The sequence below is a fragment of the Gekko japonicus genome, unplaced genomic scaffold (genome assembly GCF_001447785.1).
Source record: "Gekko japonicus isolate JY-2015 unplaced genomic scaffold, Gekko_japonicus_V1.1 scaffold206, whole genome shotgun sequence".
NCBI lineage: Eukaryota > Metazoa > Chordata > Lepidosauria > Squamata > Gekkonidae > Gekko > Gekko japonicus.
The window spans coordinates 1,049,756-1,075,827 of record NW_015160842.1 but is presented as its reverse complement, the minus strand read 5'-3'; the positions used below and the strand labels follow the sequence as shown (position 1 = coordinate 1,075,827).

Sequence of the window (26,072 nt, the reverse complement as noted above, 5' to 3'; positions counted from 1 at the left end):
TCTGAAGTGTTTGGATTCCATCAAGTGAAACCAAGGTGGATTTGATTTAAATTGTGATTTAAACCACAATTTAAATTACTAGTCAGTAGGCTAAATTTAAATCATGGGTTTTCTACATAAAAACTCATTCTTTCTGGGTTTATTATTTACAACCCAGATGAAGGTTTCATTTTTAGTATCATAAATTTCCAGGTTAGTTTTACTATTATATTAGAAAAATAATGATTAATTATTTACCATTTGAAACAGATAATTATGAAATCATTGCAAGGGGAACTATTTCCACTTTAATAGGTTAATCACTTATATTTGGACAACTTTTCTGCTGTACTTTATTGGAAGGAGAAAAATAATAATTAACAATGACAATTTAAAATGTTTAACTAAAACAATAACATTTATACATATATATTCTTTGCTTAAATATCCATAAGGATACACGCACAAAGATCTCAAGACTTCTGCAGTTATTGTGCTCAAAACGTTTCACTTTCACTTGTAGTGCTTGCCCCTCGCTCCTCAAACTTAGCTTCTAATATCTCTATATCGGTTCCATCCCAAATAATTTTCTATTCATTGATCTTCTTGACACTTAGCACTTAAGAGTTGATTTTTGTACATAGATTTTCAAAGAAAAAGTAGGATTGAGGTCTCTTTCTCAACTAGGGTTGCCAGCCCCCAGGTGGGAGCAGGGGATCCCCTGATTTCACAGGCTCCTGCCTGCTGCTGGCTGGCGGGGGGAAGCCCTGCCCCCAACAGCCATGACTCAGCGTGACATCCCCAATGTGATGACGTCACATGGAAGTGGTGTCATCATGCAGTGGTATCATGTGGCCATGCTCTGATATTTGGGGCGAAACTATATGTTACATAAAGTTTTCCCTAAAATACCAGTGTGTCGCTACATGACATCCCCAGCATGATGACATCACTTTTATGCGATGTCATCATGTCGGGGATATCACGCACGGCAATGTCGCTCTGCCCCCCACTTCCGGAAGGCTCCTTCCCACCAACACCCACCGGTGAGAACAAAGGACCTGGTAACTCTATTCACGACTCTATATGTTTATTTTAAAAAATTTGCTCTTAAGAAGAGATGTGTTGTCTCTGCAGACACAAATTCACAGTTTTGAGAACTGCAAAACCAAGCATCTACGATGGTATCTTCTAAATAGGAAAGTTATGCAAAATAATCTTACAGAAACCTCTGGGACAAAATGACATTGGGGGCATAATGAATTAATTAATAGAATTAATTTATAAAATGTTTTAAAAATATACAGTCTCATAATGCAACATTAAAAATTAATCCTTATTTCATGATGAAAAACCTTTGGGCTATAATGTATCATAAATAGAAAGCTGTGTTTAGATACATTTTCCACAAAAACGTTTCATCAAAAAAATCTGGTTTAAATTTTAAAAATCCAATTAAATTTTTTTTAAAGTATCATTGATTTTTATCTGCCCTGAGTGAAACTGTGCTATAATCCAACAGAAGATTTTTCTCTTGTTACCTTAGTGAAGCTTGAGTACTTCTACACCTAGAGTAAACAACCCTTTCTTGGTTATTTTAATTTGAAACATTTTAATGCTGCCTCTCCAGGAACCTGGAAACATGGTCCCCATGTCCCAATATGTTCTGGTTTTGTGCATCCTTAGTGTTAAATTTATACAGTAATATTTTGTAAAAACTTAGAAAAAAATCAAGAATTTAAAAAGAAGCACTTCTGATATGTGTATTATGTATAAGACATGTATGCTATACTGGATCTCAGTAACCTTATGCTTCTATGATTGACGTTCTCAAATTTCTAAATATGTGTACTTTTTAACACTGATTGCTTTTCCTGAGTGTTTCAGAATACAGCATTTTAATTTCTAGCATTCCCCTTTGTCCTCACCCTCATAATAAAAGTGGTATGAAATTTGAAATTATGAACTGTATGTGAACACTTATTTTGGTTTCCTCATCATTTTGCAATTTCTTCTTTTTATAGAAATGAAGACCTGAAGCAAATGTTGGAAAGCAGCAAAGATTCTTCTAAGCTAGATGCTATGAAGAGGATTGTTGGGGTATGTTGATCAGTATTTTTATGTATATTACTGATAGCTCTGAATATCATAAATATAATATACATAAATATAAATATAACATACATAAATATATACACAATTTAATATTTCCAGGTTTAGTCTTAAAATTATGTTTCAAAAAGTTAATTATTGGGTAAGGTTTGTGTAACTGATGCGGTATGAAGAAAATCTTACTCTACAAGTATCATAAGTGATAAACTTTCTTCCTTCCCTTTCTACCTTATCTAAAAACATTTTGGGGAAAAATGAACATATGTGGCTTGTATATTTTGTCTGTATTGTATGATCATGCAGTGTGTCTTGATGTTGGACATAATGAATTTGGATTATTCCTGTTGACTGGGCTTCTGTGGCTTTTCAAAATCATTGTTTCCTTTTGGCTATTAGGGAAAGTAAAGATTGGTCCAGTTATAGCATTCTAAACCCAGGGTGTCTAACTCATTTGTTACGAGGGTCGGATATGTGACATAAATGTCACTTTGCCGGGCCGGACCATGAGGTACTAAAGATATAAACTTTATAAAGACGATTTCAGATGCTGAATGGCACTAGGCTTGATTGGATTGGATGTGATATATAGAGGGGTAGTAGGCATGGAGATATCATCATTGGTAATGAGACAGGAAACCTAGTTCTCAGTTTGGTCCAGGAGGATTCTGTCCAGGAGTTGCAAAGAATAAATGGACATAAGTCTGAAGAAGTGAGCCATGACTCACGAAAGCTAATACTCTACCACAAATTTTGTTAGTCTTCAAGATGCTACTGGAAATTCATGGAAAAATGGGAACCCATACTAGACTTTCTTACAAGAGAAGAAGTTATACCCACATCTTGGTCTCAATACTACAAATGGTTATGAATCCGCCTCACTCTAAAGACTGCATAATTGGAATTAAAACATACTAGGTTAAATGTATACCTGAGGATGTCATGACATCTATCCATTTACTATAGAACTATGTACGATTCTATACTCACATTCTTTTGATATTTATAACGTGTTGTTATGAAATGTATTGCAACCACTTCACAGAAGATGAATTTGGGGGATTCCCCCACTGTTGTACGTGCACTGAGTTTACAATTTGTATGTTGCTATCCTACTTAAGTGTATTTGACTGTATTTCATACTGCTAACTGATGATTACACATGTAAATCCTGAGCTGAACTGAGACCTAGGTTTCTTCTCTCGTTCTCAGTGGCTGCTATTATTGATTGATTGATTTATACTCCAACAAAAGCTATTGTTATGTGGTATCTGAAATCACTTACCTCTCCAAGATATATGGATAGATGGACTGATATTCTAGCTGTATCTGAAAAAGTGAGCCAGTGACTCATGAAACCTCATGCCCTGCCACAAATTTTGTTAGTCATTAAGGTGCTAGTGGCCTCCTCCTCCCTTCCATTAATAAAGATTGCAAGTTTCTTTTCTTCATCTGTTAGAACTGGAAAGGGGGCTCTTCAAGTGAAATAATGTGTTGCTTTCAGACTGGACAAAATCCACTCACTGCTAGTGATGATAATAAAAAGTTTAAAAATCGGAGGGGGGGTTAATGTGAAGAAAGGTAGCCAGTGAGGTGGGAGGAGAGAGAGGGAGACCACATGTTGAACTGGAATATATGGAACTATAAATGTGTTTTTAAATACTTAGCCATCTATGTCCAGTCATTAAACTGTGGAATCCAATCCAAGTGGTGTAATTCCTAATTAGGGTCTTTTTGAAAGAAAATCTTCGGCCCTGGTCACAGGGGCAGAAAAATGCGTTTGCCCCGGAGGAAAATAATGTGCGGTTGCGCGATCAGACGTCCCGTAGAGGTCCCGTCCAGGTCCCGTGGTTAAGGGGGAGGTGCCGATCACAGGACAATCCTGCGGTGCGGCAAAGAAGCGGCCTCTATAGCAAAAGGCTCCGCGGGTTTAACCCCTTCCAGGGCTGCAGAGGAATGCAAACTGTGTCCTCCGTCCGGTCCCCTCCAGGAGGAGCTTCAGCCGGGCCGCCCTTCCACCACGCCCCCCCTGCACCTCCCCCTCTGCCACCCGGTGCAGAGAGTTCCTCTTGAGCAGGCCGAGCCAGGAGTGGGGAGGTACGGAAAAGAGGAGGGAGCTGTGTTTGTTTTTAAACTAAGTGTGCGCATGCGCCGTTGGGTGCTTGTGCGCATCCCGTGGAGACTTGGGAAAAAAACCTTTTAGCGATGGGACATGGGCGGGCGCTGGATGCCACGACCTGCCACCGGAAACGTGATCAGGCGCCCGCCCTTGCCCCGCGATTTCCGGAAACTAGTACCTCAGAGGTACTAGTTTTTTACCCCGCATCTTCGGCGGGAAGCCTCGGGTTCGCCACGAGAGCTCTACGCTTCCCAGATGTGGCGCTGTGATCGCGCCTGGAAAGTCCGCCTATCTTCTGTCTCTGTAGCGTTCCAGATGTATTTCTTTCCTGGCCTTTTTTCTTTCCTTCCTTTTTTAATGTGAGTGTTTGTGTGTGTGATCAGGTCTCAAAGTAAACAGCAGAGCAGGGCTTGCCAGAAAAATCTCCCTCCCTCCCTGTAAAGACGTGTGCATGCACAGGAAAGCTTCTACATGGAATAAAACGTTGTTGGTTCTGAAGATGCCATGGGACCCACTCTCTAAATGAGGTTAGAGAGGCTTGGGAACGCAGCAGCAGCCCCAGAGGAGGAAGCAGGAGAGATCAAAGGGAACTTTTATCTGATGCATGTGCATGCACTCTCTTTTTCCTTCCCCCTTTGCAACTGCAGCAGTGAGAAGCAGGGAGGAGGAAGCAGTTGCTTGTGGGCCAGATACCAGCCCTGCAGGGGCTGGATCCAGCCACAGGCCACATGTTTCGACACCCTGCTCTAGACCTTACCATTTGCTAAGATCCAGAAACTGGTGGACACAGATTTTAGCTGCCTTTTTCACTGAAATAAACAAGATGGGAAATATGCCGGAAGTCTGGTGCAGTGCAGTAATTGTTCCAATTTATAAAAAGGGGGACCCGACAGACCCGATGAATTACCGTCCAGTAAGCTTGCTGTCCACGATAGGAAAACTTTATCCTGCAATGCTTCTTGAATAGCTAGAATCTTGGGTTGAAGGAAACAATATTTTGGGAAATGAACAGGCTGGTTTTAGAAAAGGAGCAAGTACCATTGACCATTGCCATACCCTCCAGTTTTTGGTTGATAAATAGAAGGCATGTTGGCAACTGCCTTCAAGGACCTAAAATCAACATTTGATATAATCTCTAGACCCTGGCTATGGGAAAAGCTGAAGAAATATGGCAATGAACCACATCTCCTTTATTTAATTCAACAGCTCTATAACCATCCCACTGCCTGGGTTAGATGTGGAGAGTTAGGACCAGTGTTTCCTCTAAGCTGAGTTAGTGTGAGCTAGCTCACAGTTTTGAAGCTTCTGGCTCACACATTTTTGTCTTAGCTCAGGAAGGATGGTTCCAGAGCAAACTAATTTATGCAGTAGTTAAAATGCTTGCTCACAGCTTTAATGCCAGTAGCTCACAAAGTAGAAGTTTTGCTCACAAGATTTCACAGCCTAGAGGGAGCACAGCTATCGGAGCCTTTCATCCTAGACAAAGGAGTCAAGCAGGGATGTTTACTTGCACCCCTTTTGTTTAATTTTTATATAAATGACCTCAGACCCTGTATCCTGAAGGAAGCATGTCATCTTCCACATTTATCCAAGCACAAAGTTCCAATCCTTCTGTATGCTGATGATGCAGTGATAATGTCTAGATCAATAGTGGGCCTTTGCAAGCTGATAAAAAACTTCGAGCATTACTGTTATCATGAGGGCTTGTCCATCAATGTGGTGAAATCCAAGGTCATAGTATTCACCAACAGGAAAAATGGGAAGATCTTCAAATGGGACATAGCAGGCCAACCTATGGAACAATTCAATTTAAATATCTGGGAATCCACTTTGAAGTATCTCTTACATGGAAAACACGCTTGGATCTAGCAAGGAACACAGCCTTGAGAGTAGGGAAGACAATTGTAAAATACTTCTACTCATCAGGAGGCCAATTTGTCCCCTTGGCCTTAAAGATATTTAATGCTAAGGTTCTAAATCAATTCCTGTATGGTGTAGAACTTGGATTCAGGCCGCTTCTGAAAAACTGGATTCCATCCAGTATGACTTTTTGCGACGTTTATTGGCTACTCCTTGATGTGTCTCGAGCATAACACTGAGAGTGGTACTAGGCGAATTTAATCCACGCTAGGGCTTGGATTAAAGCATTTCTCTTTAAAGTAAAGGTTTTAAAATCTGTGGGAGGATTGACTCTACTTGGGCATATCCAGGCAGATACACATTACAGTCCGTGGGATCAACTATTTGAAAAGAAAATGAAATGCCTAGGAATAACAAATGATATGATTAAAAATACAAAAACTAAAGGCATTAGAAAACAAATTAAAAAATCTGTAAGGAAATTGGATGTTACAAGTACGTCTTTTAGGGCGCGCAGGGTATGTTCAACACTCCATTTGGGAATTGCCCTCCTGATGCAACTGCCGAAATATTTTTATCAACTGACAGTCCCAAAACTAAGAAGAGCTTTTACTTTGGCAAGACTGAATGTTCTTCCCTCAGCAGTTTGAGGGCAGATATAATAAAGTGTCATACTCTAATAAAACAGACGCTCATATCATACAATTGAAACCATTGAACATATGATTATGGAGTGCCCTATATTCGATGAGTTGAGGGCTAATTTAGTCACCCCTTTACTTGAAAATATGGAACTGCTAAATATGCAAGCCCAGGTGTCATGGCTACTATTGGATACCAATGATCGTGTCACCCTCTCAGTGGCAAAATTCATAGGTGCAATAATCAAATATAAGAGAAATAATACCAAGGTCTTTTAAAATATTTTCTTTGGTTCTGATTTCTGCTTAAGGTGATAGCTGTATGAGCAGTACTAGATAGATAGATAGAACTAGTTAGGTGTGCTGAAGGGACACTAGTAGAGCGAACACCACCATTTTCTACTCCCAGCCATATCACAAACTGCTTCTGAAACTCCCCTTGGGTTCATAACTAGTCTGTATGTGGTGTGAGTTGCTGCCATTCAAGACCCAAAATTCTTAAGTATCCTTGGGCCTGTGGACCTAGTTGTGTGGCTCCTTGGATCTTGGTTGTAGGATATAGATTATTAACTAGTTTGGGCCAGTATGATCAGTACTTTGGTGGTTTCACTGGTTACCTGATTGTTTTGGGGCAGACTTCAAGGTGCTGGTTGCTACCTAAGCCCTTCATGGACTGGGGCCCATACATCTAGTGAACCATCTTTTTTCATATGATCCCATGTTGTACCAGCTATGGTCGGTCATGCACAAACATGCACTCATTTGGCGGTTCACTGTGTTCAAGGGGTCTGTTCATTTTCATTTTCAGTGGCCACACCCACTGAACAGCCTGCCAGATATGGTACAGAAAGTTCCCTCCCTACATAGAAAGTGCAAAGCAGAATCATTTCAGCATGCCTTTGGTGAAAGAAATTAATGGATGTCTCCAGTTGGTGGTTGTTAGTGATATATGTTGCCCAAGTTGTAGTTAACTTGATGTTCTTCATTTTATATGTTTTCACTATGGTTTTTTAAATATGTATGTTTATATTAAATAAATGAAAATGTATTAAAGACCAATAATGCAAAATCTATTAGTTACAGTTAGGCTGAGGAATAAAATGTAGTGGTTAAACACCTGCATCAAAGATTTCAGGGTATTGTTCTAGACTTGTTCAATGAGACTTACTTCCAAACAAAGTTGCACAGCCTTCGCTTACAGGTACAAAAATTCTTGTTCAGTATCTCTGGATATGTGAACAGAGAGTGTGAACAGAATTCTGTCAGTTGATTTTGTCAGTGCAAAAGGCATGTAGGTTTCATGACCCGAATATGCTCCTGAATTGTAATATGAAGGCTCTATTTAGAAGCTAATCTTAGATCTGTTAGAACAGTAGTTTAATTGATATGCTTATTCAATAAATAGTACAGTCCAAATAGCCCAGTTTGGCCTGAGTTCCTCAGGGCTTGAGAGATGAGCAGGGTTGGCCTCAGTACTTGGATGGCAGACCACCAAGGAAGACAGGAGTTGCTATATGGAGGAAGGCCAAGGCAAACAGCCTCCGCTCATCTCTTCTCTTGAACATCCCATGGTTGGGATCATCATGAGTAGATTGCAACTTAATGGCACATTCTTATACTTCAATAAATATATGAATTTCAAAATGGGAAATTTTATTTAAATGCACTTCTTTTTGGTGGTTTTTAAACCTCCTTGTGACGGTATCTTTTATTTTCTGTGGTTTTATGTGATGTAGTTTTAAATTTCTTGTTTCTTTCTCTCACTCAAAGTATCTATTGCTGCCATCAGGAATTTAATTCCAGTCTTTAATTAACCTTTCCCACAATATTGTGTCCAAGCTCTAAGGCTCCTTCGTTGCACTATGTGGTTCTGAGGATAAGACTCTGGGTTAACAATAAACAAGATAAAACCTTATTGGTAAAAGAAGCGTATTGGTTAAAGATGTTTTGTTCAGTTGCTTAGTAGAATCTTTCCCTTTTACTCAGGTCTCTGTCAGCTTTTCCCCCTCACACTCTTATAATACTCTGATTATATTAGATTTTTCCTAATATGCCTCCTTAAGTATATTTTCTTCCTCCTTTAGAATCTTAATGCCTTTCACAGCACTTTTATATGATTCTAGTTAGAAGACTACTTCTCATACTCTGTGTAGAGTGACCACAACTGACAGCTGACTTCAGACTTCAGACTGAACACTCTGCCTTCTCTCTCTCCACAAACACACACACCTCCTAGCTCCACCAACACACTCCCAACCAGTCACTTCATTCACTCATCTCCCTCTTTCACCCCCTTGTTCTTCTGACACTTACCAACCATTTAAAGAAACACACACATATAACTAGAAATCATTACCACTCCTTGTTTTAAACCTCAGTCATGGAAAAGGGTAAGGAATTCAGTGAGTGTGTTCTTGCAAAAAAGAAAAGAAAAGGTAATTGTGGGGGATAATACCCATTCTGATATGACTATGCTAAAACTTATGTCTCCAGAATACACTGCATGCCAACGTAAGAACAGTCCTGCTGGTTCAGAAGAGTGGTCCATTTAGTCCATCATCTTGTCTCACAGAGTTGCCATCCGGTTCCTCTGGAGGTCGAACAACAGGGCATAGAGGTCAAGCCATTTCCCTGATGCTGTCTCCTGACACTGGTGTTCAGACGTTTAGTGCCTCTGAACATGGAGGTTCCCATTCACTACCATGACTAGTAGCCCCTGTGCCTGTGCCTATCTCCATATCCTGTGGCAGCAAATTTCCATTTTGATAACTCGCTGTGTAAAGAAGTATTTCCTGAATATACTGCCCATCAGCTTAATTGGATGCCCTTGAGATCTAATGCTGTAGTAGAGAGGGAAAAAACTTCTTTGTCAGCTCTCTTTAGCCTGTTCACAATTTTATAAACCTCTATCATGTCCCATGTTAGTTGTGTCTGTTCTAAACTGAAAAGTCCCAGACTCTTTAACCAACCCCCCACAATCATCTTGGCTACTATCTTCTGTACTTTTTCCAGCTCTGTGATGTCCTTTTTGTGATACAGTGACCGGAACTGCACACAGCATTCCAAATGAGGCCACACCATAGATCTATACAGAGGCATTATAATATGAGCCGTTTTATTTTCAGTCTTCTTCATAATAATTTCCAGCATAGAGTTTATCTTTTTCATTGTTGCAGCACACTGGGTTGACACTTTCATTGAACTGTCTGCTACAACCCCATGATCTTGTTCCCACTTGGTGTTAGCAAGTTCAGATCACTGTTGTCTACATGCTTGTTCACTTCCTCCAAGAGCTCCAAAAGATAGGTGAGGCGGGACTTCCCTTTGCAGAAGCTGTGCTGATTTTCCTTTAGTAGGCTTTGTTCCTCTATGTGCCTAATAATTTGATCTTTGATTACATTTTCTACTAATTTGCCTGGAACAGGCATTAGGCTAGGGATGGCCAAACTTGCTTAACTTCAGAGCCACATAGAGTAAACGTCAGATGTTTTGAGAGCTGCAAGACATGAACAAATATACACATTTTTATTGAAAAATATGCAAATTGCCTTTTATTAACAATAAATGAAACTGCCAAAAATAAAAATAAAAGGGGTAGAAGCAGATGTTGATAATGATATTTATTTGTCCAATGAGATTTATTTGTTTGCTAATGATAATTTGTCTAAGAGAGAGAAAGAGAGAGAGATGGAAAGAACGAATGAAAGAGGTAACTGTGGAAACACTTGGCCATCTTCTGTTATTCTGTCATCAGTGGTCGATTCCTAGATCGATTTGGATCACTCCAGTTCTTACCAAACACTGATTACCTACTGAACTCTGGGTGGTCCCCTATCTGTTGGCAGATATTAATCCTGAAACCACTTATTGTGTTACAAAATTTTTAATGATAGTTTTATCTGTAAAGTGACAAATCTGGCTTGACCCAATTGTAACAGAATTTGGTATACACTCAGTTAATATGATTTAAATGAATATTTAAATGAATTATAGTTTTATTAACGACTTCTATTTTAACATTTTAGATTTTTTTGATTTGATTATTTTGACTGTAAATTTTGATTGTAAAGTTCGTATTTTGAGGCTAATGTTGTATATCCATCTTTGATAATTGAGCTTAAGACCTTTGGCCATAGAAGCTAATAAACATAAGAATAAGGTAGAGAGAGAGAGAGAGAGAGAGAGAGAGAGAGAGAGAGAGAGAGAGAGAGAGAAACAAAGAAAGAAATAGATGGGGAGAGAGGGGAAGGAAGGGAGAGAGAGAGAGAGAGAAGCAAAGAAAGCCAATAGATGAGAGAGGGGAGGAAGGAAGGGAGAGAGAGAGAGAGAGAAAGGTGAAAAGAGAGAGGTGGAAAGAAAGCAAATAGATGGGGGACAGAGGAAGGGGGAAAGGGGGGGTAGAAAGAAAGAGAATAAATAGGGAGGGGAAAAGGGAGAGATGGAAAGAAAGCAACTTTAACTTTAAATTTGTTCTCCAACCCTCCCACACCAGCTGGCTTGCCTTGGAGAAGGGATTTAAAAAGACAAAAGTCTTTTCGAAGCTGGCTGATTGGGGGGGGGGGGGGCCTCGTGGAGGCGTTCAAAGCTGCTTTCCTTCTCTGCTCCCCCCCCCCTCCGCCTCCCCCCCCCCCAAGCCTTCCTGGCTGGGGAAGGAAAGGAGGGAGGATCAGGGAGGCAGCTTCCCCAGCCGCCCTGGCGGGAGCTGCACAATATGTGTGAAAGAGCCATGTGTGGCTCCTGAGCCACTATTTGGCCACCCCTGCATTAGGCTAACTGGCCTGTAATTTCCTGATTCCTCTCTGGTCCCCAGAACTGGCATTACATTTGCTACTCCCCAGTCTTCTGGTACAGTGACTGAATTTAGTGATAGGTTATATATACAGGTTAGAAAAAAAATAATAAGCCCACAACCTTCCTCTTGCTGCCTCGAGACCTTGCCAGGCAGTCCATATCGTTAGCCACAGTCTCAGTGGAAATTCTAATCCTTTTCCTTGTAGAGAAGTAACAGCTACCCCTTCATCTCTTTGAGATGAGCCATCCCGAACCAGAGACTTTTCCTCTCCTGTCAGCTTTCCCCCAATATTCAGTTTAAAAACTGCTCTGCCACCTTTTTGATTTTAAGAGCCAGCAGCCTGGTTCCTTCTCGAGACAAGTGGAGACTGTCCCTTTTGTACAGCTCCCTCTTGTTCCAAAAAGCACCCCAGTGCCTAACAAACGTGAACCCTTCCCCCTTACACTTTCGTCTCATCCACGCATTAAGACTCCTGATCTGTGCCTGTCTCTCCAGCCCTGCATGTGGAACAGGTAGCACTTCTGAGAAGGCTACCTTGAACGTCCTGGCCTTGAGTTTCCTGCCTAGCACCCTAAAACTTTCCTCCAATACCTCACAATTGCATTTCCCCACAATCATTGGTGCCAACATGTACCGCGACCACTGGCTCCTCCCCAGTACTATCTACCAGCCTATCTAGAACACGCATAATGTTCGCTACCTTCGCACCAGGCAGGCAAGTTACCATACGGTCAGTTTGTGGATTCACCACCCAGCTGTCTACCTGCCTAAGGATTGAATCACCAACTACCGAGAGCCCCCCTCCCTCCCTGCCAAGGGATGTGTGAAAGGATACACCATCCTGGTTTATTTAAGAGTTTGCACTGTGAATGATCCCAGGATACAAAAGTGGAGAACCCCCGTTACCCCCTTTTGCAGTATCTCTAATAAGGCTAATTTCCCAACTTAAATAAGAGACAGCACTTTGGGTAACACTTTTGCTCAGTGTCTTTATAACTTATGAGCAACTCTATCAGATGATGAAAGTTTTGTGATGCAATGCTATTCAGACCACATCCTGGAACTCAACCTAAGTAATGAAATTGGCTGCACTCAGTAGTTTAAACACAGAAGTTTCTGGACACTTATGGTTCTAACAGCATTCAGCAGGCTTACCAAGTACTTACCGTGATTCAGCGGGGGAAACATATGTCTTCCCAGGATCATTCCCACTCAGACAACAGACGCACCACACCATGCTGTCGCCCAGCGTCACTTCCTGGCAATGGCATGCTGTGTTACAAGGAGGAATGGTCTGGCTGGGGAGCATGTTTCCCCTGCCGGACCGCGGTAAGTACTTGGGAACCCTACTGGGAACCCAAAGAGAGTAGGGCCCTGGCTTTCTGGCTCTTCTTAGGCTTCTTAGAGAGCCCCTAGACCAAGAGCCCTTTGGTTCGTGCCTCTGGCAAGGTGCTGCCTTAAATAGAAGCTTCCCCCAGCAGGGTGTGTGGCCAGCAGCTATTCAGATTCACCCAGGCACTCAATTACAGTCAAACAATGCCCCTTTCATACCCTATTCAAGCAGCAAGGACTCTGCAACAACTCACAACTCGCCCACACACTCCCAAACAGCACCCTCTCAGCTAAATCACCTCAGCTGAAAGTAAATAAAAAACATTCACCCCTCTAGCAGCTGTATTTCCTGCTCCTTCTCAGAGCTCAGCTGGGTCAGCTCCGCTTCTGGCAACGTGCTCGTAATAGGTGATTTGAACTACCCGCACGTTTGGGAAATTACAGCTGTTTCTATACAAATGCTAGAAGTGTCAGTGGTAAAATCGGGGAGTTGGAGTGCTTGGTGTTGGAGGGAAAAATAGACATTGAGGGTATTTTAGAAACTTGGTGGGATGAGGAAAATCAGTGGAATACGGTGATTCCCGGTTATATATTATATCGGAAGGATAGGGGGGGAAGGGTTGGAGGTATATATTCCGCAGGTTAGGAAAGGCACAAATAGGTATAGAAAAAAGCCTGCATGATTAACAAAGTAATGGAAGCTGTAAAAAGTAAGAAGGATTTCTTTAAGCGGTGGAAATCTCAGTGAGGTTGGTAAAAGGGAACACAGGCTGTGGCAAATAAAATGCAAGTCTGTGATCAGGCAGGCAAAAAGGGAATATGAGGAGCATATAGCAAAAAACATAAAGTCCAACAATAAAACTTTCTTCAGATACATTAGAAGCAGGAAACCAGCCAGGGAGGCAGTGGGGCCCTTGAATGACCAAGGGGTAAAAGGAGTACTGAAGGATGATAGGGAAATGGCTGAGAAGCTAAATGCATTTTTTGCCTCTGTCTTCACTGTGGAAGATGAGAAGTGCTTGCCCACTCCAGAACCACTGATTTCGGGTGGGGTGTTGAAAGACCTAAGTCAGATTGAGGTGATGAGAGAGGAGGTCCTAAAACTGATAGGCAACTTAAAAACTGATAAATCACCAGGCCCTGATGGCATACATCCAAGAGTTCTGAAAGAACTCAAATGTGAACTTGTGGATCTCCTTACAAAAATATGTAATCTTTCCTTAAAATCTGCCTCCATTCCTGAGGACTGGAAGGTAGCTAATGTCACTCCCATCTTTAAAAAGTGTTCCTCACATTCATATGTCAAAGGTCATCTGATTAGAGCCAGCCTACAAAAAATATGGAAGCAGATCAAATTAAAATTCTACCAGAAACTACCTAGATGGATAGCCCCCTTAGAGGCCACTGTGCTACCAAACCTAATGTCAGAGGTTCGGGCTACAACATATGAGGCCTTACTTAATAATGATAATGAATTAAAATCACAAGAAGACCTGGGTACCCAACATATACACTTGACATGGTGGGAAAGAAATCAATTAAATTCCAAATTTACTAGAGATAACTGGATAGGATTTATGTCTGGAAGATCAGAACTGGATAAAATTTTGCTAGGAGACGATACGAAGATTATTGGTAAACTATACTCTTTCCTTCTGAAGCAAGAACTGCAAGAAGAGGTTATGGTAGAAACTGGGAAGAGATGGACAGGGAATTTAGGCTATGTGCTTGATAAAACAAAGTGGGGAAAAATCTGGGGAAATATTAGAATACTAAAAGCAGCAGCACTAAAAGAAAATGTTTTTAAAATGATACATAGATGGTATATGTCTCCGGAAAAGCTAGCTAAGATATATGTTGGACTAGATGCAAAGTGTTGGAAATGCAAGTCACATATAGGTACGTACTATCATCTATGGTGGTTATGCAATGAGGTAAAATCTTACTGGAAGGAGGTACAGAAGGTGACTTGGCAGATTACCAAAAAACAAATCCCTTTAGATCCTGAAGTATGTTTGTTGAATATTTTTCCTGATGAGTGGAGGAAAAATGAAAAATTCTTAATTCTACATATATTAACAGCAGCCAGGATGGTGCTCGCACGGGAATGGAAGAGCGAACAGGTACCAACAAAAAGACAACTGATTAGTAAATTGACTGATGTAGCTGAATTGGATAACTTAACTCAAAAAGTTAATGGAAATATGAATTTGAGATTCCAGAAAGTTTGGGCACCGTTCTATAAATGGATGGATAAAGGATGACGGGGGGAAGGTTCTGACTTGGGTGTGTACGTATGGTTTGTGAGGGTTGGTGAGCGTGGTTGGTAGAGGGTATGTTGTGTGTTAAGTGTGTTAAAATCAATAAAAATTAAATTTGGGGGAAAAAAGTGTTCCAAAGGAGATCCGGGAAATTATAGGCCAGTCAGTCTGACATCGATACCAGGAAAGTTGGTGGAAACTGTTCTTAAGGAAAGAACAAAACCTATTGAGGCAGACTCAGCATGGGTTCTGTAAGGGAAGATCTTGTCTCCCCCCCTTTTTTTTTGAGGGAGTGAACAAACGTGTGGACCAGGGGGACCCAATAGATGTTGTTTACCTTGATTTCCAGAAAGCTTTTGACAAAGTTCCTCATCAAAGGCTCCTAAGTAAGCTCAGTAGTCACGGGATAAAAGGACAAGTTCTCTTGTGGATCAAAAACTGGTTAATTAATAGGAAACAGAGAGTGAGTATAAATGGGACATTTTCTCAATGGAGGGTGATAAGCAGTGGGGTACCACAGGGATCAGTACTTGGTCCGATGCTTTTTAATTTGTTTATTAATGATTTGGAGTTGGGAGTAAGCAGTGAAGTGGCTAAATTTGCAGATGACACGAAGTTGTTCAAAGTGGTTAGAACCAGGGAGGATTCTGAGGTACTCCAAAGGGATCTGTGGAGGATGGGCGAGTGGGCGTCAATGTGGCAAATGGGGTTCAGTGTGGCCAAGTGCAAAGTGATGCACATTGGAGCCAAAAATCCTAACTATAAATACACATTGATGGGGTCCGAACTGGCAGAGACTGACCAAGAGAGAGATCTTGGAGTTGTAGTAGATAACTCACTGAAAATGTTGAGACAGTGTGTGACTGCAATAAAAAAGGCCAACACTATGCTGGGGATTATTAGGAAGGGAATTGAAAACAAATCAGCAAATATCATAAAGCCCCTATATAAATCAATGTGTGACCTCATTTGGAGTACTGTGTGTAGTTCTGGTCACCACACCTCAAAAAGGATATTATAGCATTGGAAAAAGTGCAGAAACGAGGAACTAGAATGAGCAAAAGGTTGGAACACTTTCCCTATGAAGAAAGGTTAAAGAGCTTGGGGCTCTTTAGCTTGGAGAAGCGACGGCTGAGGGGTGACATGATCGAAGTTTATAAGATTATGCATGGGATAGATACTTCCTGTTTCCTGTAGTGGGAGTCTCCCTAGGCTCAGTTCTTTTCCTGCCTCAGAAGGGAGAGCAGCTAGGTGTAGGCTCTGCCTAACCATATCTTTCTGAGTTAACTTACTTTCACTTTCTCCTTCCATCTTTGCTGTTACCGCTCTCTGAAGAAACTTTTTTTTAAAAAAAATCCTTTTCTTCTTCCTTCCTATATGTTACCCCCCTCCCCCCCGTTTTGGAGGTTGAGCATTGCCGGGCTGGTTGCTCTCTTAATGGGAGGGAATCTCCCAGACTGCCTTCCATGGCATTAAGAGGGGATAGCAATGGATTTCTCTCCACTTTGGAGATAGAGACTGTGGTGGTGGCTGACGCTCAACCAGCAGAGCAAGGCAAGGATGGCATTCCAAAGCACGCCAAACAGCCGCACACCCCTACAGCATTTACGGAGGCCGTGCCAGCCTCAGCGGTCATTTTGGAGTCTACTGGCCACTCTATGCTTTAAGACGGGAATGGTGAGCAGAGCCTAATCCCACACATGGCACACCCCGAGACCTATGGTTCAATGGGGTTCATCGAGCTAGGCGTGATTGTGTCAGTAATGCTCAAGGGGCCAAGGAGGATGACGAGTCGCAGAGAGGTAATGTTGGCATTCCCAGGTCTGTCCCCATATTTCCAAATGTGATGGCCTTCTTTATAAGAGCCATGGGGGAGGAAAGGCCAGAAAGATCATAGAGTAGGTTAACCAAATTATTCAAGCCAGGACTTCACCCTGACCAAGATGATGGGCCTCACAGTCGTGGCTTTTGACACGCTACAATGGGGAAGGTTTTCACTCCAGACAACTACAACTATTTTTACAGTCATACCAAAACTCTATTGCCTTATGGATAGATCTTTCCTTGAAGTGGGCAGATGGTCCATAGTACCTCTCAAGGTGAAATTAAGTCTGCGCTGGTGGACTAAGTTGAACAATCTGTCTCAAGGCAAGTCCCTTTGGATCCAGGACCAGATCCAAATTTTCTCTGACACCAGTCTATCAGACTGGGGCCCACCCACCTTACTCCATCAACCAGTGCAGGACAGATGGTCCATAGCAGAAAGGAAAGTGCCGTTCAATCTCCTGGAGCTTCGAGCCATTAGGCGGACCCTTCAACACTTCGCCCCTCAGATCAGGGAGAACCACATCCTTGTTCGGATGGGCAACATCTCAGCGAAGGCTTACCTCAACAAACGGGGGTTCCAGGTCCTTAGCCCTACACAGGGAAGCGACTCAGTTATTGAATTGGGCAGAATCCAATCTGACATCGATCAGGGCAGAGTATGCGAAGGGAGTCATCACCTCCCAAGCAGATTGGCTGAACAGCCAGACAGTCCGGGAGGACAAATGGTCCCTACACAAGACAGTTTGTTTTTTCCGGCTCAGAGCGGTGACACTGGGAGCTCCACAGTAGACCTATTTGCCTCTCCGCTCAACAACCAACTGGACAGATTTTACATCAGATATTTTCACCCCCAGGCGGAGGCCTCTGATGCCCTTCTGTTCCCTTGGCCCGAGGGGCTCCTCTATACGTTTCCTCCTCTTCCTGTACTTCCCAAGCTTCTCCGGAGGATACAAGTTCTAAGGGCAGAGATTGTAATGGTGGCACCATACTGGCATCATCATCCTTGGTTCACGTCGCTACAGGAGATGGTGGTGACTCCTCCTCTAGCCATTCCTGTCTCAGAAGACGTGCTACTTCACGGTCCAGTTTGGCATCCCAGGCCAGGGTGGTTCGGCTTACCCGCATGGAGATTGAAAGGGACAAGCTATCAAAACTAGGCTACAAAGAGCCAGTCATCAATATGATCATGGACTCTAAAAGGCCGTCTACCTCAAGGATCTACAGTACTACTTGGAAGGCCTTGGTCTGATGGGCTCAGCGGACTCATTTTCTCAATGACTTCTCTCCAAAATGAATATATAACAGGGCACTCCCACCAGCAGTGGAGATAAGACCCTCTCCCTCCGAACTTCTTCCAACATTGAGGACTATTTGTTGGGTTTATCTTGGGTAGCTTTTCTGGCGTAAAGTACCCGCGAGTGATCAGCTTAAAAAACTGTAACCGGGTTGTATAATTTCTTGCTAGGTTAGTCGGAGAGTTCCAAATCTTGTTCCATAGTTGTTCTGTTATAATCATCTGTAAATCCTCCTGCCAGTGCAGTTGGTGTCTCAGAGGTGGGTTGTCTTCCGCCCCTATAAGTAATTTATACAAATTTGCCAGCAGGCCTTTGGGAGAGGTTATGGGTGGAAATGAGCATAAAGTTAGTTTGTACGCAGATGACCTAACTTTGTACATCTCTAACCCCATTCACTCATTATCTCATGTACAAGGTATTCTAGCAGAATATGGGAAGATATCGGGCCTTCACATTAATCCGTCCAAATCAGAACTCTACCCAATATGGGTATCCCATAGACTACAGGGGCAAATTGTGAAGAAATTTCCATTCAGGTGGACTACAGAGTCCCAAAGGATCTCAAAGATCTTTTTCATCATAACTATGATATGCTTTATGACTCCATTAAAGCACAACTAAATGCTTGGAAGCACCTTAATTTTTCTCTGCCTGATAGGCTTAATCTAATTAAGAGCTTCATCCTACCCAAGTTTTTATTTCTTTTTCGAACACTTCCCATATATATACCAGATAAGATCCTCAGGCTCTGGCAAAAGACCCTTGCCTCTTTCCTGTGGGAGGGGAAAAAATTGTGTATCAACTTTAGTCTTGTTTATCTTTGACTAAACCAGCAGCACTTGGGGGGTTGGATTTTCCCCAGTTACGCACGTACCGTCAAGCAGCTATCCTAACAACAGCAGTGCAAATACAACAGGAATCTATACCTCTCTGGGGTCAAATGGAACAAACCTATGTAAGGCTGTATACACTTCAGGAAGCCAGTTGGATGTTACCTTCACGGCAGCTGAAAACGTATCAAGAAAATCCCTGTCTAATGGCTATGTTTAAAGTTTGGGACTGTAAAATACAACAGCTAATTTCAGGTATCTCCCCACTTACCACCATTGTCAACCAAATATGGTTTCCATCAGCTCAGGAAGCTGGGTCTTACAAAGAGTGGACACAAGCTGGATTCTTCCGCCCAATTGACTTTATGCATCGCAGGAAGATTCGTGAAAAGGAATTTTTTGAAGAACAAGCTGGAATACAGTTCTCCAGGCACAGCTACTCACAACTAAAAAATCTGATGGAATTTCTGGCTTCACAAGGCACATTTGATAGACCCTACCCTGGCCTGGAAAACATCCTATTAACCTATGCGAACTATCTCATCTTTGAGTGCCCTAAGAACTCTTGGGTATATGCCATCAGGACCTGGAGACTTACTGGTTTTTAATTTCCCCAGTAGGTCTACAGCTTCATCTCTCATCACCTCAATATGACTCAGTTCTTCAGGCTCCTTTCCTGACAATGAAGCTGTAACATGGTACATGCCCCACACTTTTGACAGTGAACACAGATGACTCCTCTGGTGGTCCAGGAGTGGGGCAGTACTTGACTCCTTACTTCTGGGAAAGCACCTTCCGGCAGGGCCGGAAAACTTTGATCCCGGTGGAGAGGGGCTTCTCTTCTGATCTCCAGTCTTACCGGCCCTGCCTTCTGAGCAGGACATGCTGGCTGTGCTTTGAGGAGCATGAAGATCCCAGAAGACACTGGATGGTTAGAAGAAGAAGCGGGGACCTAAAAGAGGGCGACGGGAGAAGGTACTTACCTTCCAGCCTAAAATACATTCGAGAGCTGCGGGCCTCGAATTACCATAGATCCCGCGCCGGCAGCCCTTGGAGGCCTGAGGCGGTCACAGTGCTGAGAGGAACGCCTCGGACCCCTCTGGGAAGGCGGCGGTAAACCACTCCCCCCTTGTCTAGCCGCGGCGGTGTGCAGCGGTTTTGAGGATAGATGCTCAGTGAAGAGCCTGGGGAGAGCAGAGGCAAGAGAGTCGGCTGAGGGTGGCGTGGAAACTCCGTCGCTGTCCCTTTTGGCGTTGGAACGGAGCCCCCTCCTCATTCCATATCGTGGCGAGGAGGGATGCGGCTCCTGCGCAGTCTACCCAGTCGGCTGACTGTAGGTAGGACTGTATCCATCGAGAACTGGCAAGGTGTGGAGGGGGAGAGAGAAAGAGAGACAACTGCCCCCCTCACCATGCTTTCTTTCCCCTCGCCCTTTATTCCTTTCCTCTGGATCTGGATGGGAGGTTCTTTAAAAGGACGAATTGCTTCTGGTCCATGGGTCAGGCCTCTAGGAGGGACATTTTACAATTCTTATTGTTGGGCCTTCGGGAAAGAGAGCAACAATAAACAGCCTACTTCTTCCCCTCCAGGTTCAGCTGATGTGGGTGGGGTAGGGCTCCATTTTGGGGTTCTGTTAGGAGAGTGATGGTGGCTACTTTCACTTTCAGGTTCCCCTAAAATGGCTGAGAAGGCGGGAACATCTAGCTCTCAAGGCACAGAGAGTCTGAACTCTTCACAGACTACCAATATAACCTCCCAAAATACTGAGCCCTCCAGAGAGGAAGCCCAGTCAAATTTCTCTCTTGGCTTAGAGAGGAAATGAGAAAGAATTCACTGGTTTAGGGCAACAGGCGGTTTCTTCCTAGGCTACTGACCTCTCTGCTAAAAGAGACAGGAGTCCCAGTACAGAGGGCAGCCCTCCTCCTAGCAAGAAATACAGGCCTCTCAAGCACAGCAAGCATTGCTATAGATTCTGAGGCTTTAGTGCCAGAAAAAGGTTAGCTATCAGAGCAGGAGGCGGAAGCAATGTCTGTTATTCAATCTAGACTCTTCCTCATAATCTCTATAATAGAATGTGGGCTAAGGTCATTAGGGCACTAGAGCTAACATACACTCCAAAGATACAGGAAGACAAGGAGGATGCTGGTTTTTCCTGTAGGCTCTGACAAAGCCATTCCCAAGACTACTACTAAAACCACAGGTGTGCCCCTTCCTGCGGCATTTTACAATATCATTATGGCAGAATGGGAACACCCAGCCAATTCAAAGTCTGGGAACCCAGTGTTTTACAAACTCTGCTCTCTTATTCCAGAAGCCACAAAGAAGTTCAAACTTCCTATGGTGGATGATCCGATTAACTTATCAATTTCTTCTTCTCTATTTTCCATGGATGCTGATGGACTCCCAAAAGATAACTGCGACAAGAGAGTTGAAAAGGCACTGCGTAGAGATTTTGAGGCTCCTGCCATCTCTCTTAGAGCATCAGCCAAGAGATCCGTGTTTGCTCGAGCGGCCTACCCGTGGGCCTCAGAGCTAATTTCTGTAGACAGTGACATACCAAAGAGCCTTAAGGATGAGTTGAAACAGATAGTTCTAGCCAAAGGGAACTTCGGGATAACTATGCCCAGACAATGGAAGATATAGGCGCAAGAGTACAGCTTTCTCTGGGCAGTGGTACCAGACTATGTCGGACAAGTGGTTCCTGGAAACGGTGACCCATGGCTATGCACTAGAGTTTGAACGAGTTCCAAGCAACGTTTCTTGACGATCCCAAGGAAAAGCTCACCAGGAAAAACACAAGATGATGTTACAGGCCATCTAACATCTGTTGGACATTGGAGCGATAGAGATGGTACCCGAGACGGAGAGGTTACTAGGAATTTATTCCATCCCTTTACGATCCCCAAGAAGAACAGGAGCACCAGGGCCATCTTGGACTTGAAGTGGCTCAACAAACGTACAATCCCAAAAGTTCAAGATGGAGATGTTGAGGTCCATCTTTTTCCTCCATACATGCAGGGGACCATAGTCTTCATAGACCTGGCGGAAGCCTATCTGCACATCCCAACAAGAGACAATTACAGGAAATTTCTAAGGTTTGCATATCACAGCAAACGTTTCCTATATCGAGCCTCACCCTCTGGACTCATGTCCTCGCCTCAGGTCTTTTCCAAGGTCTTGGGGACACTAGTGGCCTTCCTAAGTCTGAGAGGAGTGGTCCTGTTTTCCTTACTTGGACGACGTCCTGATCCAGGCAGAGTCCAGTCACCAGACGAGCCTATACTTGGTCTTTACAATCCAAGTAGTGCAGGGACACGGTTGTGTCATTAACGGAGAAGTGTACCCTGGAGCCGACTCAAGTAATTACACACTTGGGAGGGCAGATAGACACTAGACAGGACAGGGTTCTTCTGTCCCAGGAGAGGTTAGTAAAATTTCTCACTTATCTTACATCAGGTCCTGAACATTTAGACACCGGAGGTGATGACCCTAGCATGTCTCCTGGGCATGATGGTGTCGTGCCAAGACCTACTACCGTGGCCTAGAGTTCATACGAGACCCCTGCAGTGCTTTCTTTCTTCACTACTAGAAGGAAACAGACTACAAGATAGTCAAGTAGGTAGAGACTACAGTCTGTGGGGACAGAGTTACAGTAGTGGCTAGTTCCGACTCTGTTCACAGAAGGGATACTTCTAAAGGAACCCCAGAGGACTGTGCTCATGACGGATGCGAGTATATTTGGCTGGGGAGCGCATTCCATGGAACAGATGGTCAAGACACTTGGTCGATGTCGGAAACATCCAAAATCATCAAAATCCTGGAACTCAGGGCCATAAAGTTGGCCATGGCTCGCCTCCAGACGCAACTGGTAAGCAGTCATGTTCTGATTCAAACGGACAACATGACGGCAATAGCCTATATTAACAGGTAGGGAGACATGCGATCCCAGTGGCTATTCCAAGTAGCGGTGCAAGTGATGCAATGGGCAGAGCAGCATGTGCTGTCCTTAAAGGCCACCCATGTGGCAGGAAGAGAAACGTGTTAACAGACTGGCTAAGCAGGCAGACTATAGATCAGGTGGAGTGGATGCTACACAGGGACGCCTTCCAACAGGACAGTGAAAGATTCGGAAAGGCAGAGGTGGATCCTTTCACGTTGAGACAGATCGACAATTTTTTTTTAAAAAAAGTTTGCATCCAAAACTCACATGAAAGGGGCACTAGGAACAAACGCCCTGTTCCTAGCATGGCCAAGAACTCTATGCCTTGCCGCTCCTAACTCTAATTCCCAGAGTGGTACAGCGGGCAACAGATTAAAGAGCAGATGTGATTCTGATAGCGTCCTTCTGGCCATGGAGGGCATGGTTCCAGGACCTCATGAGTTTCTCCATACAGGATCCATGGCGGCTGCCTCTCAGAAGGGACCTTTTATCTCAGGAGATGACTGTTCATCTGCGACTGGACATGCTATAACTCGTAGCGTGGAGGTTGAGAGGAGACAGTTAGAAACTCTGGGATATAAGACAGAGGTGGTTTCCACGTTCTTGGCATCCAGAAAATCTTCTATGACCAAGATATATGATAGATCTTGACAAACATCTTCTAACTGGTGCGGGGAGCAGGGGTTGGACCTGATGCGGGTGCAGGTTGGGGATGGCTTTTCTCCAACAGGGTCTGAGTAAAGGGTTGAGTACTAGTACTCTAAGGCGATAGGCAGAGGCCCTTTCCCCGGTTGGAGGGGCTAGGAAAGGTAGGTATTTTCCCCATCACCCGCACATATGGCGGTTTTTTGAGGGTGGCCTCCCTCCTCAACCCACCACAGGTACACAGGTTCTCCGCATGGAATTTAAATGCAGTGCTACAAGCACTATGCAAGGAGCCATTTGAACCAATGGCATCATGTACCATGAAAGACATTACCCTGAAAACAATTTCTTAGTGGGGATCACTTAAGCGCATAGGATTTTGGAGCTGAGAGCTCTGTCAGTACACACAGATTTATGTACCTTCTACAAAGAAAGGGCCGTCCTCAGACCAGCCCCAGCGTTCATCCCCAAAGTTAACTCCTGGTTCCATAGATCGGAGGATATGATACTACCCTCCTTTTCTTCAAACCATACCCATGAGATGGAGATGGTCTGGCATCGCCTAGACGTGCGTAGGGCTTTGAGTTTTCTATATGGACAGGACCAAGGGGTTGAGAAAGACTGAATTTGTGTATGTTTGTGTATGTTTGTCAGTTGTCCCTGGGAAAGAGGGTCTCCACTTCTGCCGTGAGCAGGTGGATAAGATCTGTATCAGTCAGGCATACAAGGTTGGTACCTCCAGCAGGGGTCACAGCGCACTCTCTATGGGGGGCAGCCACGTTGATGGCATAGAGGGCATTTCCGTCCCTAGAAGTCACTTGTAAGGTGGTGACATGGAAATTTGTCAATTTCTTTACAAAGCACCAAGACCATGGCCACACATCCCGGAAAATCTACAGCAACTGATGAACTCTGGCCATGAAAGCCTTCGACGACACTATAAGATTGATGAATCAGCCTCGGCAGAAGCAGCATTTTATAAGAGAGTGCTACTTCAGGCTCTGTAGGCACCGGAAGTCGTGTGATCCACCTGGGGGGAGCACTGCTTTTTTACGTCCCAGGAGCAAGGACTCAAGGACTGCCCCGCTCCTGGACCAACAGAGAATGGAAGATTTGTATTCACTTACCATGAAGCTTCCTTCTCGGTGGTCCAGAGTGGGGCAGCCCTACCCACCCTCTCTTGATGGACACTACTTCCAGTCCTTTGGGACCTGGAGTTGGACATGAGGTTTTTCAGTGGTTCAGTTGTTCATGAATATGGTCTAACTGATTACGTGATGTGGTGGACTGTTGCTGTTCGTTTTCTCTAATGGTTAAAATACAGGTTTGTGTTTGTTTAAGCACATGGCTGTGATGGTATTCCCCGGTTATCTGAGGGGGAAGGAGTTATTTTTTAAGTGAATTTACAGCAGCTTGGAGGTGGCTTTCAGTATGACTGGAGATCAGAGGATAAGCGCCTCCCCTCCGGGATCAAAGTTTGCCGGTCCTGCCTACAGAAAGGGAAGGTGTTTTCCCAGGAGTAAGGAGTCAAGGTCTGCCCCACTCTGGACCACCGAGGAGGAAGCTTCACGGTAAGTGAATACAAATCTTCCATTCTCTGCCGTTTCCCCATTTTTCTTTAGCAATCGCTTTATTCCTTAAGAGCCACCTTGGTATAGTGGTTAAAAGTGGTGGACTCTAATCTGGAGAACCAGATTTGATTCCCCACTCCTCCATATGAAGCCAGCTGGGTGACTTTGGGTCAGTCAGAGTTCTCTCAGAATTCTCTCAGTCTCACTTGCTATTGTGGGAAGAAGAAGGGAAGGAGATTGTAAGCTGCTCTGAGACTTCTTTGGATAGTGAAGAGCGGGGTAGAAAACCAACTCTTCTCAGTCATCCAGAGGCCCAATAGCTAGTTTTTTGCTCCAGATATATTTAAAGAAATGCTTATTGTTGATGTTTTTAGTAATGTGCTTTTTGAATTCTCTTTTTGCATGTGTAATTATTGACTTATTTATTTATTTTATTTTATTTCATTTATACCCCGCCCTCCCCGCGTGCGGGCTCAGGGCGGCTTACACAGTACAACAGTACAATAAAAATAGCACAATAAACAATTTAGGCACACAAGTGCAATAAAATTAAAAATTATCCACTTAAAATACAGTACAATCTTACCGGATGCATCAGTAGTTAAAAATACCCACTCGTTACTTTAACTGCCCGTGAGGCCAACAAGATCATTCATTAATGATTTGGAGTTGGGAGTAAGCAGTGAAGTGGCTAAATTTGCGGATGATACAAAGTTGTTCAGGGTGGTGAAAACCAGTGAGGATTGTGAGGCACTCCAAAGGGATCTGTCAAGGATGGCCGAGTGGGCATCAGTGTGGCAAATGGGGTTCAATGTGGCCAAGTGCAAGGTGATGCACATTGGAGCCAAAAATCCTAAATATAAATACACAT

General features: G+C 43.5%; 1 protein-coding gene across 1 annotated transcript in view; it reads left to right on the top strand.

Moving 5' to 3' along the window:
• AP3B1 (adaptor related protein complex 3 beta 1 subunit) overlaps positions 1 to 26,072 on the top strand; it is a 340,812-nt gene that overhangs the window by 35,579 nt on the left and 279,161 nt on the right. Inside the window, exon 2 of the mRNA XM_015419569.1 lies at positions 2,004 to 2,079. Coding sequence (XP_015275055.1) covers positions 2,004 to 2,079 — 76 coding nt within the window. The remainder of the gene's footprint in view (positions 1 to 2,003; positions 2,080 to 26,072) is intronic.